The sequence below is a fragment of the Acipenser ruthenus genome, chromosome 3 (assembly GCF_902713425.1).
Source record: "Acipenser ruthenus chromosome 3, fAciRut3.2 maternal haplotype, whole genome shotgun sequence".
Taxonomy (NCBI): domain Eukaryota; kingdom Metazoa; phylum Chordata; class Actinopteri; order Acipenseriformes; family Acipenseridae; genus Acipenser; species Acipenser ruthenus.
In genome coordinates this window covers 42813545-42828133 of record NC_081191.1, presented here as the reverse complement: position 1 = coordinate 42828133, position 14589 = coordinate 42813545, and the positions used below count along the sequence as shown (strand labels likewise).

Here is a 14589-nt window from a genome sequence, read left to right as displayed (position 1 = left end):
TTTATTAAAATACTGAACCTAGGTATGTTTACTACAAAGCCTCATCAACGCTCTGTGAAGTACAATATTAACGCATCTAGTGTGCAATGGTTTGACGGAAGAATTTTTCAGATGACTGATTCTAAATGACAGAATGGATCCAGTGTGCAAAGGCCTTAAGTCTTTAGCAGTGAATAATACTAACCATTTCTAGAATTAAAAAAAAAAAAAACACTTCCATTTAATTGCTGAGCCCACAGATGTTTACAGGCAGATCTAGTCTCCTAGGCCAGTTAGCTGTTTTTTGTGCAGTGGATTATTGGATACTATAAGACTAATAGTGGGTCATTTTGTTTTGGGGTGTTTTTAGTTACAAACTTGCTAAGACTCTCCCAAAATAAATCTGTATATAACTCTGACCTCGGACCCTAGTCGTCTCCAGTCTTCCGTATTGTTACGTTGACTTTTACACTGTACGCTATAATCATGAAGACAAGGTACTATACATCTTTATTACATTACAAATAAAATAGCAACATGTTTTGAACATGCATATGTTTGGATTTATTTTTGTTTAATGCAGTCTTAAAGTTTGCGAATGTTTGACGCTATATAGTGAGTTAATTATAACAATTGGTGTGACTGTTCTGTCTTTTTAGAAAAAGAAACATGCTGATATGGTACCGTTTGATGAAACACAAGTCAAGGATGCGCGAATGCACAAGACAATTCAAGAGAAGGCAGAGCTTGTTGAGCATTTGGAAGGAAGGGGTGAAATAGAGGTAAATACAGGTTCAGCTACTGGTCTGAATACTGCTTGAAGGCACTAGGCATTTAGGTCACCTAACTGTTAGGTGCAATCGTGTCACCTAACTGCAATCATGTGAGCTCCTAAAAGGTAATAGCCATGGCCATCTTGGATCAAGCAAAGGTGAATTGGTAAAACCATAAAACTCTTAGGTCTGTATTTTTTGTAGTATATGAAAAGATTTGAGACATTTGAATATGGTATTTTGATATCCAGGGGTGGGGAAATATGTCATGGACGGGGGACGACAACGACAGTATATTGTATATGGTTTTATATAGTTAATTACTGTTAATTCAAAAGGGACCACTATTGGGTTTACGTACACATTAAATTAATGAAAATAACTACTCAAACAGTTTTTGCTTTTCTTTTGTTTGTAGGTTGTTATAGAAGAGCTGAAAGAAGATCCAGCTTTAAAGAGACCAATCACTGAACCTGGTATGTTTGAGGTTTTTCAAGCTGAATATTTTAAACATGTAGTATACATGCAGCAGTGTGGAGTAGTGGTTAGGGCTTTGGACTCTTGACCGGAGGGTCGTGGGTTCAATCCCTGGTAGGGGACACTGCTGCTGTACCCTTGAGCAAGGTACTTTACCTAGATTGCTCCAGTAAAAACCCAACTGTATAAATGGGTAATTGTATGTGAAAATAATGTGATATCTTGTAAAAATTGTAAGTCGCCCTGGATAAGGGCGTCTGCTAAGAAATAAATAATAATAATAATAATAATAATAATAATAATAATAATAATAATAATAATACTAGAAAAATATTACTGACCTGGCCAAGGTTAGACACCCAAGCTAGTCCTTCCCGGGCAAATGTATTATTGTTGTTGAACAAAAAGTAATTGAACCTATGTTTAATAAACCATTTTCACCGATGTCATCAATGTGAAGTTGTCATTGAATTGGGCGGAGGTATGAATCTAAAAAAAAAAAAAAAATCAAGAATCGTTATGATTTGGGATGCGTGGAAGGAGTGTGTTTAATTTAGTGTTTTTGTCAGGTTTCATGACCATTGTGATATTATTATTATTATTATTATTATTATTATTATTATTATTATTATTATTATTTGTTTATTTAGCAGACGCCTTTATCCAAGGCGACTTACAGAGACTCGGGTGTGTGAACTATGCATCAGCTGCAGAGTCACTTACAATTACGTCTCACCCGAAAGACGGAGCACAAGGAGGTTAAGTGACTTGCTCAGGGTCACACAATGAGTCAGTGGCTGAGGTGGGATTTGAACCGGAGACCTCCTGGTTACAAGCCCTTTTCTTTAACCACTGGACCACACAGCCTCCCTGATAGGCCTGCCACTAAGTAATCGGGATGAGCTTTTATTGAACTAGAATTCAGATGTTAATAACTATGAAAGAATTTGAAAGGTGCTGTCAATGCCACACCCCAAATCAGAGAAAGAGTAAAGGGCTAGATCGAGTTTGTCTGTGTGGACCATAATTCTTGACACCCGTACACTGGAGGGGCTTATGTACCTGCATATTACTTATATACTTCTTTTTTTATGTGCTTTTAATTTTGAAAAGCCTGAACTTTTTTTTTTTTCACGTATAGAAGCAAGGGAACCAGGAGCAAAGATCCCAAGGGTGGATATGTCAAGAGGTCAGCTTAACGGTTTGTATATTGTACAGTAGCATCCCAAAAAAATGTTCCCAGAGTTCTCCTTCAGTAAGAGGCAATGTGCTGTACTTGGTTTAAATCAATCCATAATTTAAAACCCTCAATCTGAAGTCTAAGGTAAAACTAAGAAACAAAGTCAAGTACAGTATTGAGTATGGGTTGCACACTTCAATACACTGAAAACGGAACTAGCCGAAACATTTGTCTACTTGACTTTGTTTCTTATAGTTTTACCTTTGTTTAAATCAAGGTGTTCCCTCTAAACATGGACCTTGATAGCCATGAGTATTGGGTCTTGTTCTGGGACTGTAGTATTCAGTTTATGGTATTTGTCACTTTACATAAATCAGATTTGTATTGTAATCTAATGTCTGTTTGAATAAAGGTGGGAGATTTCCTAATGATGGCCCAGCGGGAATGCACCCACGTGATTTTCCAGGGGGGAGGCACCAGGCTGATTTTCCAGGGGGAAGGCACCAGGCTGATTTTCCAGGGGGAAGGCACCAGGATGATATTCCAGGGGGAAGGCTCAAAGAAGACTTTCGAGGTGGATTGCATCCAGATAATTTTCCAAGTCAGATGCATCCCAGAGATTTTCCCAGTGATTTTCACACTAAAATGACCCGTGATGATTTTCCGGTTGGTATGGCTCGTGAAGATATTCCCGCTAGGATGCACTCTGATGCTTTTCCAAGTGTGGTGTACCCAGATGACCGTGAAAGAAGATATCCTGATGAATTGCCTAGTGGAAGGTACCCTGAAGGCCCTCTTAGAGGGGAGAGGATGAGGCTGGAAATGAGCGACTTTGAAAGTAGATGCTCCGACATGAGAAGGTAAAAGGTGTTTGTTGATGGAATTGTGTGATAGAACAACCTGTTGCATGTTTCATTCACTATGTTTATTTGTTTATTTAGCAGATGCCTTTATCCAAGGCGACTTACAGAGACTAGGGTGTGTGAACTATGCATCAGCTGCAGAGTCACTTACAATTACGTCTCGCCTGAAAGACGGAGCACAAGGAGGTTAAGTGATTTGCTCAGGGTCACACAATGAGTTAGTGGTTGAGGTGGGATTTGAACCGGGGACCTCCTGGTTACAAGCCCTTTTCTTAAACCACTGGACCACACAGCCTCCTATTTAGTGTCACAAACTAATATCACCTACTGTGCAGAGTAATTTTAAATGCAGCTTCAGTCTATTAATGGATGAGTGTGTAGGAACAATTGATAAATTTATTTGAAATATTTAAGTTCAGAGAGATTAATGATTTACTATGCACACTCACACAAATAAAGTTCCATTAATAGCAGCAATTTATTCAACACAGAAATATTAAGTCAGAAATAATTAAGTGTGTTATGCATCAAAGAGAATTACTACCATCAAACTTTCAACATAACTTATTTCAATAAACCTGTCTACAAATAGCAAGTTTACTTTAAAAGCTCTTCATGTGCATACATGAGGTAATCTAACTTATTTACTTATCAAGGTTCATTAAGTTACTTTTCACAAAATATAACTCTTACTAATTATTCAATTGGCTTTCAATGTAACTATTTAATTAGATTTCATGTGAATAATGTAACGTCATTTATACTCAACAGTCCTAGGCAACACTGTTTTTAATAGCCACCTGGTTGTAGAACTTGATCCATTGAATTGTACCAAATTTCACCAAATGCATATTTTTTAATGTATTCATTTTAGTAATTTATCATCCTATACAGTAGTGCCAGAGTAAGGCGGATATTATAAAAAGAAAGGGGTTTGGCAATTGCCTCAAGTATTTTTTTTAAATTGGGGTGGGTTATATTCTTGGTCGATCTGGCGCTTCATTGGTGCACTCTGTGTTCATGCTGTAGTAGGCGTGGTATGGGATCCAGTCCATGTGGTTAGAAAGTCAGTCGCAAGTGTTTTTTCTGATGTTTGTTATATTTTTAATAAAATAGCATCTCTAAACAAAGGAACGAGGCAAAGCCACGTTTGGAAGTATTTTGAGGAACTGGACGAGTAAACCATGGTATGTAAATTATGCCAAACAAAATTGCCATACCACAAAAACACAAGTTCAGTGCTTCACCATTTGAAATGAAAACATTTCAGAAATTACTGTGGATGGAGCTACTGATGGCAGTAAAAAGCAAACATCCATATGTGGCAAAGTGGTAATTAGTAGCAGGTGTATAGCAGGTGCGGTGCGGATGTAGTAATCCCAAGAACAAACAGACAACAAAGTACGAGTGAAATGGTTGGTTTAATGATTGTTAATCCAATGGTCTGTTGACCAGCCAGCAAATAATAATGAGCTGGCAATACACAACAATGTGTATTGCACAGAAATGAAAAGGGTTGCAGTCCCCTAAACAATAAGCACAGTACTAAACACACACACAATTAGACACACTCACGATCACAGGTCCAAAGTGAGTGCTTTCAGTGCTTGTGGTGAAGTACAATATAATATGTGCTATAGTGGTGAAACAAGTGTTGATGATAATGTTAATCGTAACTGTAGTGCAGTGCTGATCCGGTTTTGTACTGGCCCTTGGATTCGTACTGGATTCGTGTTTAGCCATCTAGTGCTATATAACAAAAAAACAGACAGTTACTAAACAGACAAACAGACAAAACAAACAGAACACTCACAAACTATTTTCTTTTTACTTTGGGAAATCTCCCGGTCCTTCCAGTTCCTTGTATCTCTTAAACCCAAGCGAAGGAAAAGATTTACAATTCTCCTCCGCCTTTATGCGATCATGCATGACCCCTTGGTAAACGATAGCAGCTGACTCTATTGCCTGCAGCTGCTACCTCGTTTACCTTCCGGGTCAATACGTTCCTGCAACGGAGTCTCGCCTTTTTCCAGGCTGACCAACTTCCCAACCCAGGAAATGAACTGTCAGGCCAACCCATCCAAAGCCTTTCCCTTTCGCTACTTAACGCCCTCACAGGTTGGGAGGGAGATTTACAACCAGAACGCATGATATTTCTGTCCCACCATAATAAACGGAATGCTCAAGATCAGGGGTTCTCAGACTTGGTCCTGGGGACCCCCTGTGTCTGCTGGTTTTCATTCCAACCAAGCTCTAGTTAAGTAATTGAGAGCTTGGTTGGAATGAAGGCCAGCAGCCACAGGAGGTCCCCAGGACCGAGTTTGAGAAGCCCTGCTCTAGATGGCAACTGACATTTATTTCGCCCTTGCATCCCTGTGAAATATGTATAATATGATTTTAAAAGGATTTTTATTTTCAATATTAATTCAGAGAACGCATAAGTGCAAATTAAATTACAGTGCAACTCTGTTTGTCCGTGTGCTTGGGCAGACATAGGTCCACGGATGTGTGTAATCAGCAGATAAATGAGGTGTCATTGCATGTGACTAGCATACAGAAACTAGTAATGTAAACCAAATTAGTTTACTGGAGATAATATATTACAAAGACAGAAGAATATTTTAAAATGAGTTTACTTTGACAGTGTTACTCCTAGCAAAATCAAAATCCGATACACCTCCAAATCTGTTTCCCTAGCATCTTGTTACCAAAAAAAAAATAATAATAAATAAATACTACAAAGCTACAAGATCTTAAGACAGTTTGACAGGAATAAGCTATTCAGCTCATCGGAGCTCACAATTTTCCTATAAATTTATTTTTTGTTTTCTCCCCAATTTAGTAATGTCCAATTTTTTTTAGGCTCCGGTCACCGCTACCACCCCTGCGCTGACTCGGGAGGGGCGAAGACGAACACACACTGTCCTCTGAAGCGTGTGCCGTCAGCCGACCGCTTTTTTACACACTGCAAACTCACCATGAAGCCGCCCAGAGCTACGGCGTTGGAGGACAACGCAGTCCTGGGCAGCTTGCAGGCAAGCCCGCAGGCGCCCGGCCAGACCACAGGTGTCGCTGGTGCGTGGTGAGCCGAGGACACCCTGGCCGACCTAACCCTCCCCCTGGGAGCTCCCATCCTCGGTCAGCAAAGGAATAGCCTGGTCCTGAACTCGCGACGTCCGGACTATAGTGCCTCCTGCACTCCACGCGGAGCGCCTTTACTGAATGTGCCACTCGGGAGCCCCTTTTCCATGCATTAATATTAAGTCTGTGCCTCGATACGATACCATCCGCAGTATCATGGTATTCGATACTAACACAATACTTTGGATCTTATGTCAATTACATATTAAATGGTGCCAAATTCCTTTTTTTGCAAGTACAAAGTGCATAAGAGGCTAATACACAGTTAATAAAGCTACAGCATGGTGGAATGCTTGCTGTTTAATATATATATAATTTAAATAAGTGCTGGGACAAATATTTGAGTGAATATTTTTTGGCTTGTATTCGGATACAAAAATCAGATGACAAAAATACCTTGCACTTATTTATCACTTCACCAGAAGTTGCGCGACAGTTTCAAAAATGGCAAATGAAAGAGTGGTGTGTGGTATGTGAAATTTAATATATATAAAAAATACAGCAGCTCTTGAGCCTATATTTAAAAGTTTAAGACAGCAAAAACTAAACAAACCAGATTATGCACGTGCGCACATATAGTGATCTCTATGGAAGGCTATCTGGGTCCAAACACATTGTGCTGCTTTAGAGCGACTCTCATGGGACAGAAAAGGCAAGCACGTCATTCAGAAATGTCTCACTTAAACCGTGCCCAATTTGCTGGAAATTGTGTAGTGATTTTTATATAGATTTTTTTGTTATATATTTTTTGTTGCGACTTATGTGGAATGTAATAAACGAGAACCAAAACAGTGCTTTTTTTTCCCCCCTTCATTTTACATCGCCATTACCACATTTGTTTTATGTAAAGTGTTTAAAGTTAAATTTCAGTTTTCGTTTGCTTGTTCAGCTACAAAAAGGCACAAGTAAACATGTCTATGGCCACTGTTTCCTACGAAATATATATAACTTTTTGCCACATGGCTACAGAATCTCTACAGAGTGTTTTTTTGCATACGTCAAACAGAATTCAAGGTGGGCTTTCTTGAGTAATAGCTTCCTTCTTGCCACCCTACCATACAGGCCAGATTTGTGGTGTGCTTGGGATATTGTTGTCACATGCACACTTTGACCATTATTGGTCATAAAAGCCTGCAGCGCTTGCAAAGTTGCCATTGGCCTCTTTGGTAGCCTCTCTGATCAGTCTCCTTCTTGCTCGGTCATCCAATTTGGAGGGATGGCCTGATCTGGGCAGGGTCTTGGTGGTGCCATACACCTTCCACTTCTTAATAATCATCTTGACCGTGCTCCAAGGGATATTCAAGACCTTTTTGATATATATATATTTTTTTTATACCGATCCCCTGGTCTGAATTTCAACAACTTTGTCCTGGAGGTCTTTTGAAAGCGCCTTGGTGCTCATGGTTGAGTCTTTGCTTTGAAATGCACTACCCAGCAGAGGGAACCTACAGGAACTGCTGAATTTATCCTGAAATCATGTGAATCACTACAATTTAACACTGGTGGAGGCCACTTAACTTGGTGTGTGATTTTTGAAGGCGATTGGTTACATCTGAGCTAGTTTTAGGATTGTTATTACAAGGGGGGTGGACACTTATCCAACCAAGCTATTTCAGTTTTTATTTTTAATTAATTTTATACAAATTTCTAGAATATTTTTTTCACTTGGAAGTTGTGGGATAGGATGTGTACATAAATGAAAAAAAAAATATTTGAATGCATCTTAATTCCAGGCTATAAGGCAACTAAAGGTGAAAATTTTGAAAGGGATTGTAGACTTTCTATAGGCACTTTGTGTGTGTGTGTGTGTGTGTGTGTGTGTGTATATATATATATATATATATATATATATATATACACACACATGCATACTTTTTCACAGCACTGTATTTGCCCCCAATGATTTTCTGCATTTTTGCATATTTGACACTGAATGTTATCAGATCTTCAACCAAAACCTAATATTAGATAAAAAGGGACTGTGGCAGAGCAGGGCTCTGCCCTTAGAATTACTGGCAGGGATGGAGTTAAATTCTCCTCCCTGCCCAGGTTGATTGCTTCAGGTGGGAGCAATCCACCAATTAATTATTCAATTATTATTCAGCCACCTGGCACAAAAGGAGGCCTCAGCCTCCCAGTTGGGGGGAGAGTTCTAGAAGGAGAAGAGAGTGTTTTTGTGTGTGCTGTGTTTTGTTAGTTTTTGTTTTTGAAACCAGTAAAGGTAACGCCCAGCCTGGAAGCCTTATTTTGTAAGTTTTGTTTTTGTGTTGATTGTGTTTTTTGAAACCTTTTTGTTTGGCCCTTGTGCCTATTTATTTGATTACTTTTTGTTTAATAAAGATCGTTATTTTGCCCTTTTCACTGTCTCTGAGCCTCGAACCTCTGTCATCCTTGTCACAGGGACCCTGAGTGAACAAATAACACAAAATTTGATACATATTTCATTTATTTATTAAAGAAAGTTATGCAACACCCAATGCCCCTGTGTGAAAAAGTAATCGCCCCCTTAATAACTGGTTACGCCACCTTGAGCAGCAATAACTGCAACCAAACGCTTCCTGTAGTTATTGATTAGTCTCTCACAGCGCTGTGGAGGAATTTTGGCCCACTCCTCCATGCAGAACTGCTTCAACTCTGTGACATTTGTGGGTTTTTGAGCATGAACTGCTTGTTTCAGGTCCTGCCACAACATCTCAATGGGGTTTAGGTCTGGACTTCGACTAGGCCATTCCAAAACTTTACATTTCTTGTTCTTCAACCATTCTGATGTAGACTTGCTTGTGTGTTTTTCGGATCATTGTCTTGCTGCATGACCCAGCTGCGCTTCAGCTTCAGCTCACGGACGGACGGCCTGACATTCTCCTGTAGAATTCTCTGATACAGAGCAGAATTCATGGTTCCTTCAATGATGGCAAGGCATCCAGGTCCTGATGCAGCAAAGCATCCCCAAACCATGACACTACCACCACCATGTTTGACCGTTGGTATGAGGTTCTTACTGTGGAATGCAGTGTGTGGTTTTCGCCAGACATAACAAGGCCCATGTCGGCCAAAAAGTTCCACTTTTGACTTATCTGTCCATAGAACATTGTTCCAGAACTCTTGAGGATCATCCAGGTGCTTTTTGGCAAACTTGAGACGAGCATTCATGTTCTTCTTAGTGAGCAATGGTTTCCACCTTGCTACTCTGCCATGAATCCCATTTTTGCCCAGTGTCTTTCTGATGGTGGAGTCATGAACACTGACCTTAGCCGAGGCGAGAGAGGCCTGCAGATCCCTGGATGTTGTTCTAGGGTTCTTTGTGACTTCCTGTACGATTTTACGCCTTGCTGAGATTTTGGCAGGACGGCCACTCCTGGGAAGATTCACTGCTGTCCCAAACTTTCTCCATTTGGACAAGATGGCTCTGACTGTGGTTCGGTGGAGCCCCAGAGCTTTAGAAATGGCTTTGTAACCCTTTCCAGACTGATGGGCATCAACAACTCTTTTCTGGAGGTCTTCAGGAATTTCTTTTGTTTGTGGCATGATGTGCCTCTAGAACCTGTGTGCTGACAACTTCACTCTGATGGTAAGGGCCAAAGTTAGTCAGATTTATATTGGGCAGGGCTGGCCCAAATCGGGCCTGTTAACCAAAGTACTCAACCAGCTGACCCTAATTATCCCTTTAATTGGGTTGAGTTAACTGGGGGGGGGGCAATAACTTTTTCATACCTGAAGATTACATGTTTGATTACCTTGCACACCAAACAAATGAAAGAAGCACCAAACTTTGTCATTTTTTCCTCTCAGACTCCCTCTATACTACTACAACCCACAAAAAAATCTGACCAAATACAATGTGAAATGTGCAGAAAATCAGACGGTTCAAATACTTTTTCACGGCAGTGTGTGTGTGTATCTATCTCTATCTAGCTATCTATCTATCTATCTCCATCGCTCTATCTCTATCTATCTTTTTCCAGTGCATTCAAAGGTAATTGCCACCGACTATAAAATTCAAATCAAACTGGTAAGAAAGCGCAACACTTAGTGAAAAAGACACCATTGTCTTATTTCTTACATATTTGACAGCTTCAAATACTCCAGTTACAAGGAATCTCGTAATTCTTATATATAACAAAATAACACTGAAATACTTTCCTTGAAGCAGATTTAGATGTGCCCTAAAAATGTGAGCAAGGAATGAAAAAATGAAGCATTGTTGTGGAAGCTGATTCACACGGTACTGCAAGAAATGGCTTGATGAGGCTCTTGCTTGGATCAATAAACAACCAAATCAGCAAGATGGGCCAAATGGACCTCCTCCTCTTGTTTGTAACATTTCTTATGTTCTTAAAGTCACATACAACATAGTACCTCCATGAATCTATACTGTTCCAATCTTCTAGAAAGTAAAACAAGTAAACGCAGTACAAATGCTAAGCTCGACTAGCCTGATTGATTCATTCTGTGTTGCACTTTCCATAGAAAGTAATAATTCCGGTCATGAGATCCTTAGCTTTTGTAATATATGGCTTTTCCTAGATATAGTTTGTTCATGTGAAAGTCCTTATCTGTGTTTCCCAAAAGTAAGTAATAACTCTTGTCGTTGGCCGTTAACACAGTTGCTTTTACTGCTGCTTGGTATTCCTTGTCATTATATGACACTTCCTGAGGTACTTCCCTGTGTTTGCAGCACACATCCCTTTTACTATCAACACATGTGTTTCAGTATAGTCAATGTTGCCCTCAATGTGTTGTATGTATTTTATTCAATTAATTAACCTGGTTATAGGTAATATCTTCTACAAGTGTATTGGCACATGTATTTGGAGTTAAACTTTTGGCACCATTAATACCATTTTACATTGTTTAAAAGTAGATTGGTGATGCAGTGTTTTTGGACAGATTTTTTAACAAATATGTAATACATACGTTGCAATTAATACATTCACAAATCTGTAGGGTACATGTATTCTGCCCTGTGCATTTGCACAGATGTTCAAATGGTGTAAATAGCCTGTTGTAAATTAATCATGTTGGTAGTCGTCGTAGTTTTTGGCTGAAGACTTTTTACCTTCATGAACCCCCAACATCCAGCCTGTAAGCCTCTAGTTTTTTGAGTTTTGGTCCCTTCCATGAAATGACTGTTGTTTATTTTCAATAGTGAGTTTGAAATGCACCTCACCAGAAGACAAGGAATGGATCGCATGGCTCCAATGGAGGTAAATTACTGAAGTCGGATAGTGAGTGACTTTTCTTTTAAAAGCCTTATCTCCTACCTCAGAATAAGAATTGGAAACTCACAAGAAAAACTGTATCGGGGACAATTTTTTTTTTTTTTTTTTTTTTTAAAGAAGTACTTAATGTGAAGACATTGACAGACTTTTAATGGTTCCTTTTAGTTTTACTACATAGCGTTTTTGTTTTGTTCATATGGATGATTTATTTATTATGTTTCCCAGGATGAAGGCGTCTACACCAGAGGTTCTGAAAGTGGTTTGGCAAGTTCGGCAGTCTTTGAATGCCTGGTATGTCTGGTTCATCGCACGGGGTTGCATGTTTTTGAACATGTTGGAAAGTGTTTTAAAGTGTTGGACACATTGTGTGCCCTTTGTTTTAGGTGACAAAAGCATCAGACGTATAGCCTTAATTGAGTTTGATATTTAAATGTATCTTAAAACTAAATTAATTTAATCTACTAATGTCAGTAGGCTAATTGCCTATAAACCATTGTTCAATTAATTTAAAAATAACCAAGACTCCATGTTTTAATATAGTGATCTTTGTATAAGTCTCCTAAAAATGATTCTGTGAAAAATTGCGGAATAGCACTTTTACCCAATCTGAAACAGATTCAATTTGTGATTTGAGCGATCAATGGGGAAACTATTCCCATTCTCAAACTAAATGCCTATTTTCACCCTAAGCAACAAATGCTGCCATGCACCTGAACCCTCGAGGCCAGGCCTAATCTTTCTAGACTGCCTGGCCTTATCGAGTACCTGACCAGAAGACTGCAGTGTATATTTAAATTGTTCTTATTTTTCAGGAAAGCTTCCGGATAGAAAATGAGACTGATGCACAGGTTGTCCTGAAGATCACACAGAAACTGACTGACATACTAATGGAGTATCGGCTGAGAAATGTTGCAGCAGTGAGTTAATTGCAGATGGAACTTGTGTTGCAAACACCTTGTTTGAAAAGTAAACCAGAGAAAGTAGAGTGTGATCTCAGAGCTGGCTGTTATCTACTGAAGTCAGAGAAATCCCTATAATATGATAGAATGAGTTTGAAATAACCTGCGAGATCTTGAGATAGCCAATCAAACTGTTCAGTGGAGTGGTTCTAGCCTTGTCAGTGTTCAGGAATAGTGTATTATTTATTAATGTTTTTAAATTATTTTGTTTTGAAAATGTCATTTGTTATTTAGCCTAAAAATGAGCAGCCCCCTGATCCTCGGGAATATCGTCCGATGAGAATGTCTGGGGGAGATGGCTATCCAAGAGGTAATTATATTGCTTTGTGGAACTTGATCATCAGTGTTAATAGAATATATCGGCCACAGCTGGGGATTGTTTTAAACACAACATTGATCCCTGTCCAAATGCACTGCTAGCTGAGCAATCTTACAACGAGGATACTACATTACTCTAAATGAAGTGCTGTGTTTATGCCATGAATAAAGGTAGCTAACAGTGCACAGAGGGGGGCGAGTGAGTTAAATTAAATATGTCATGGTGCAGTAAACAAAACCTTCATGGTAATATGTGCAACAATCTGTTCTTATCCAATGAAACCCTCAGCTTCAGGAAAAGTGAGCAAGCCATTTGCTTGATGCATAGTTTTTGCTGTCCAGGGTGGATTGTATTTTGCAACAGGCTGGACTTGTGAGAGCTGTGCTGTTATCATCAGATCGGACCTGAAAACTACCAGAATAGGTTCAGCTTAACAGCAGAGGTTTGTCTTATACGCAGTATTAACTGCCACACCATGTGTTTTAGCCAGTGAACATGGACACAGCCTGTTACATCTGGTTACATCTTAATTACAGAGTCTACGATGAAAACGCAGCCATTTTACAAAATTCAGTGCAATCTGTTTTTTTTTGTTACTCTGCATTTATAATGGGATGGGGAGTGTACTGGTGGATTGCCATATCCATTCACTTCATTGTTTCCTCTTCCTGGTGGTTTTCTTTTGTAAAGGTCCATCCAGATATCCTGATGAATTCTCACCAGCTTCCAGGAACACGTCGGGGATGTCCCTGTTCTGATTGGACAGAATAAGAAAGCGGAACAGCCTCTACAATTCACGTGGATCTAAAGGAGTTATTGCAAGTAAAGGCAATGGCGAAATGAACACCAGAACATTGATTTGGCAGAAGTTTTTTTTCCTAATGATTTTTTTTTTACTAGGAATACATCTTTTAAACCAAAAGCCACCTTTATTTTATGCTAGCAATTCCTGTTTATTTTTCAAAACATCTGTACAGTAGTAGTATTTCACTCTTAATCAGTTGACCAACTAGGCTATTTCTTTTGTATGGTAAAAAATGATCTGCATCTGTGATCAAGGTAGTACTTGATATTCATTTAGTTGTTGTGGTTTTTTTTTTGAGACATTTATGGATTAAAATATCAGGTGCAACTGAAAAAAAATATATAGCCAAGGTGTTTTTTTATGTTTTAAGTTTGTTGAAGTACTTTTCCATTGTCTATATATACAGATACAGTGACAGATATAAAATGTTCAGTTTACAACCAATGTAGAATGGGGCCTCGCTACTCTTGTGAGAGGACTTGCTCTTTTAAAAAGATGTATTTGAAGAGTGGGCAATTGTCACTTCATAAATACCAATATATTCAGTAAGCAAGCTACTGTAAGTAAGGGGCAACAACTGTCACACCCCCAAGCACAACAAACAAACAAGGGAGTCTCAAACTTTTTGGGAACTACTTTACATGGTACATGAAATGCACGGTTTGTCAAGTTCAAGGAAGCTGAATATTTAATGCAGTGCTGTATATCGTCAGAAATGCGATTCAAATGTTAAGCTGCCTGTTCAAAATGGTTGTGAACTAGTTCTGCTTGTAGTTTTTATTACGTTCTATCATTGCTGTGTTTTTTTGCCAGCTGAATGTTTGATTAACTTTTTACTGCTCTTTTTCGAAACCAGTAAAGTTTTATTTCATGA

The 14589-nt window shown here is 39.0% G+C and overlaps 1 protein-coding gene and 1 long non-coding RNA gene across 3 annotated transcripts in view; both read left to right on the top strand.

The window, feature by feature from the left end:
* LOC117395026 (uncharacterized) overlaps positions 1–14589 on the top strand; it is a 29722-nt gene extending 15133 nt beyond the window's left edge. Inside the window, exons 7-15 of one of the 2 annotated variants that reach the window (XM_059012953.1) lie at positions 639–761; positions 1171–1228; positions 2371–2418; positions 2822–3269; positions 11560–11617; positions 11858–11923; positions 12445–12549; positions 12826–12901; positions 13601–14589. In XM_059012953.1, the coding sequence (XP_058868936.1) occupies positions 639–761; positions 1171–1228; positions 2371–2418; positions 2822–3269; positions 11560–11617; positions 11858–11923; positions 12445–12549; positions 12826–12901; positions 13601–13668 (1050 nt within the window). In that variant the 3' untranslated portion in view covers positions 13669–14589. Of the gene's footprint in view, positions 1–638; positions 762–1170; positions 1229–2370; positions 2431–2821; positions 3270–11559; positions 11618–11857; positions 11924–12444; positions 12550–12825; positions 12902–13600 lie in introns of both variants that reach the window. The other variant, XM_059012952.1, reaches the window with a different exon arrangement.
* LOC131719660 (uncharacterized) lies at positions 3276–10423 on the top strand. The gene is made up of 2 exons (XR_009318564.1): positions 3276–5466; positions 5578–10423. It is a non-coding gene; the product is annotated as an uncharacterized LOC131719660 (long non-coding RNA).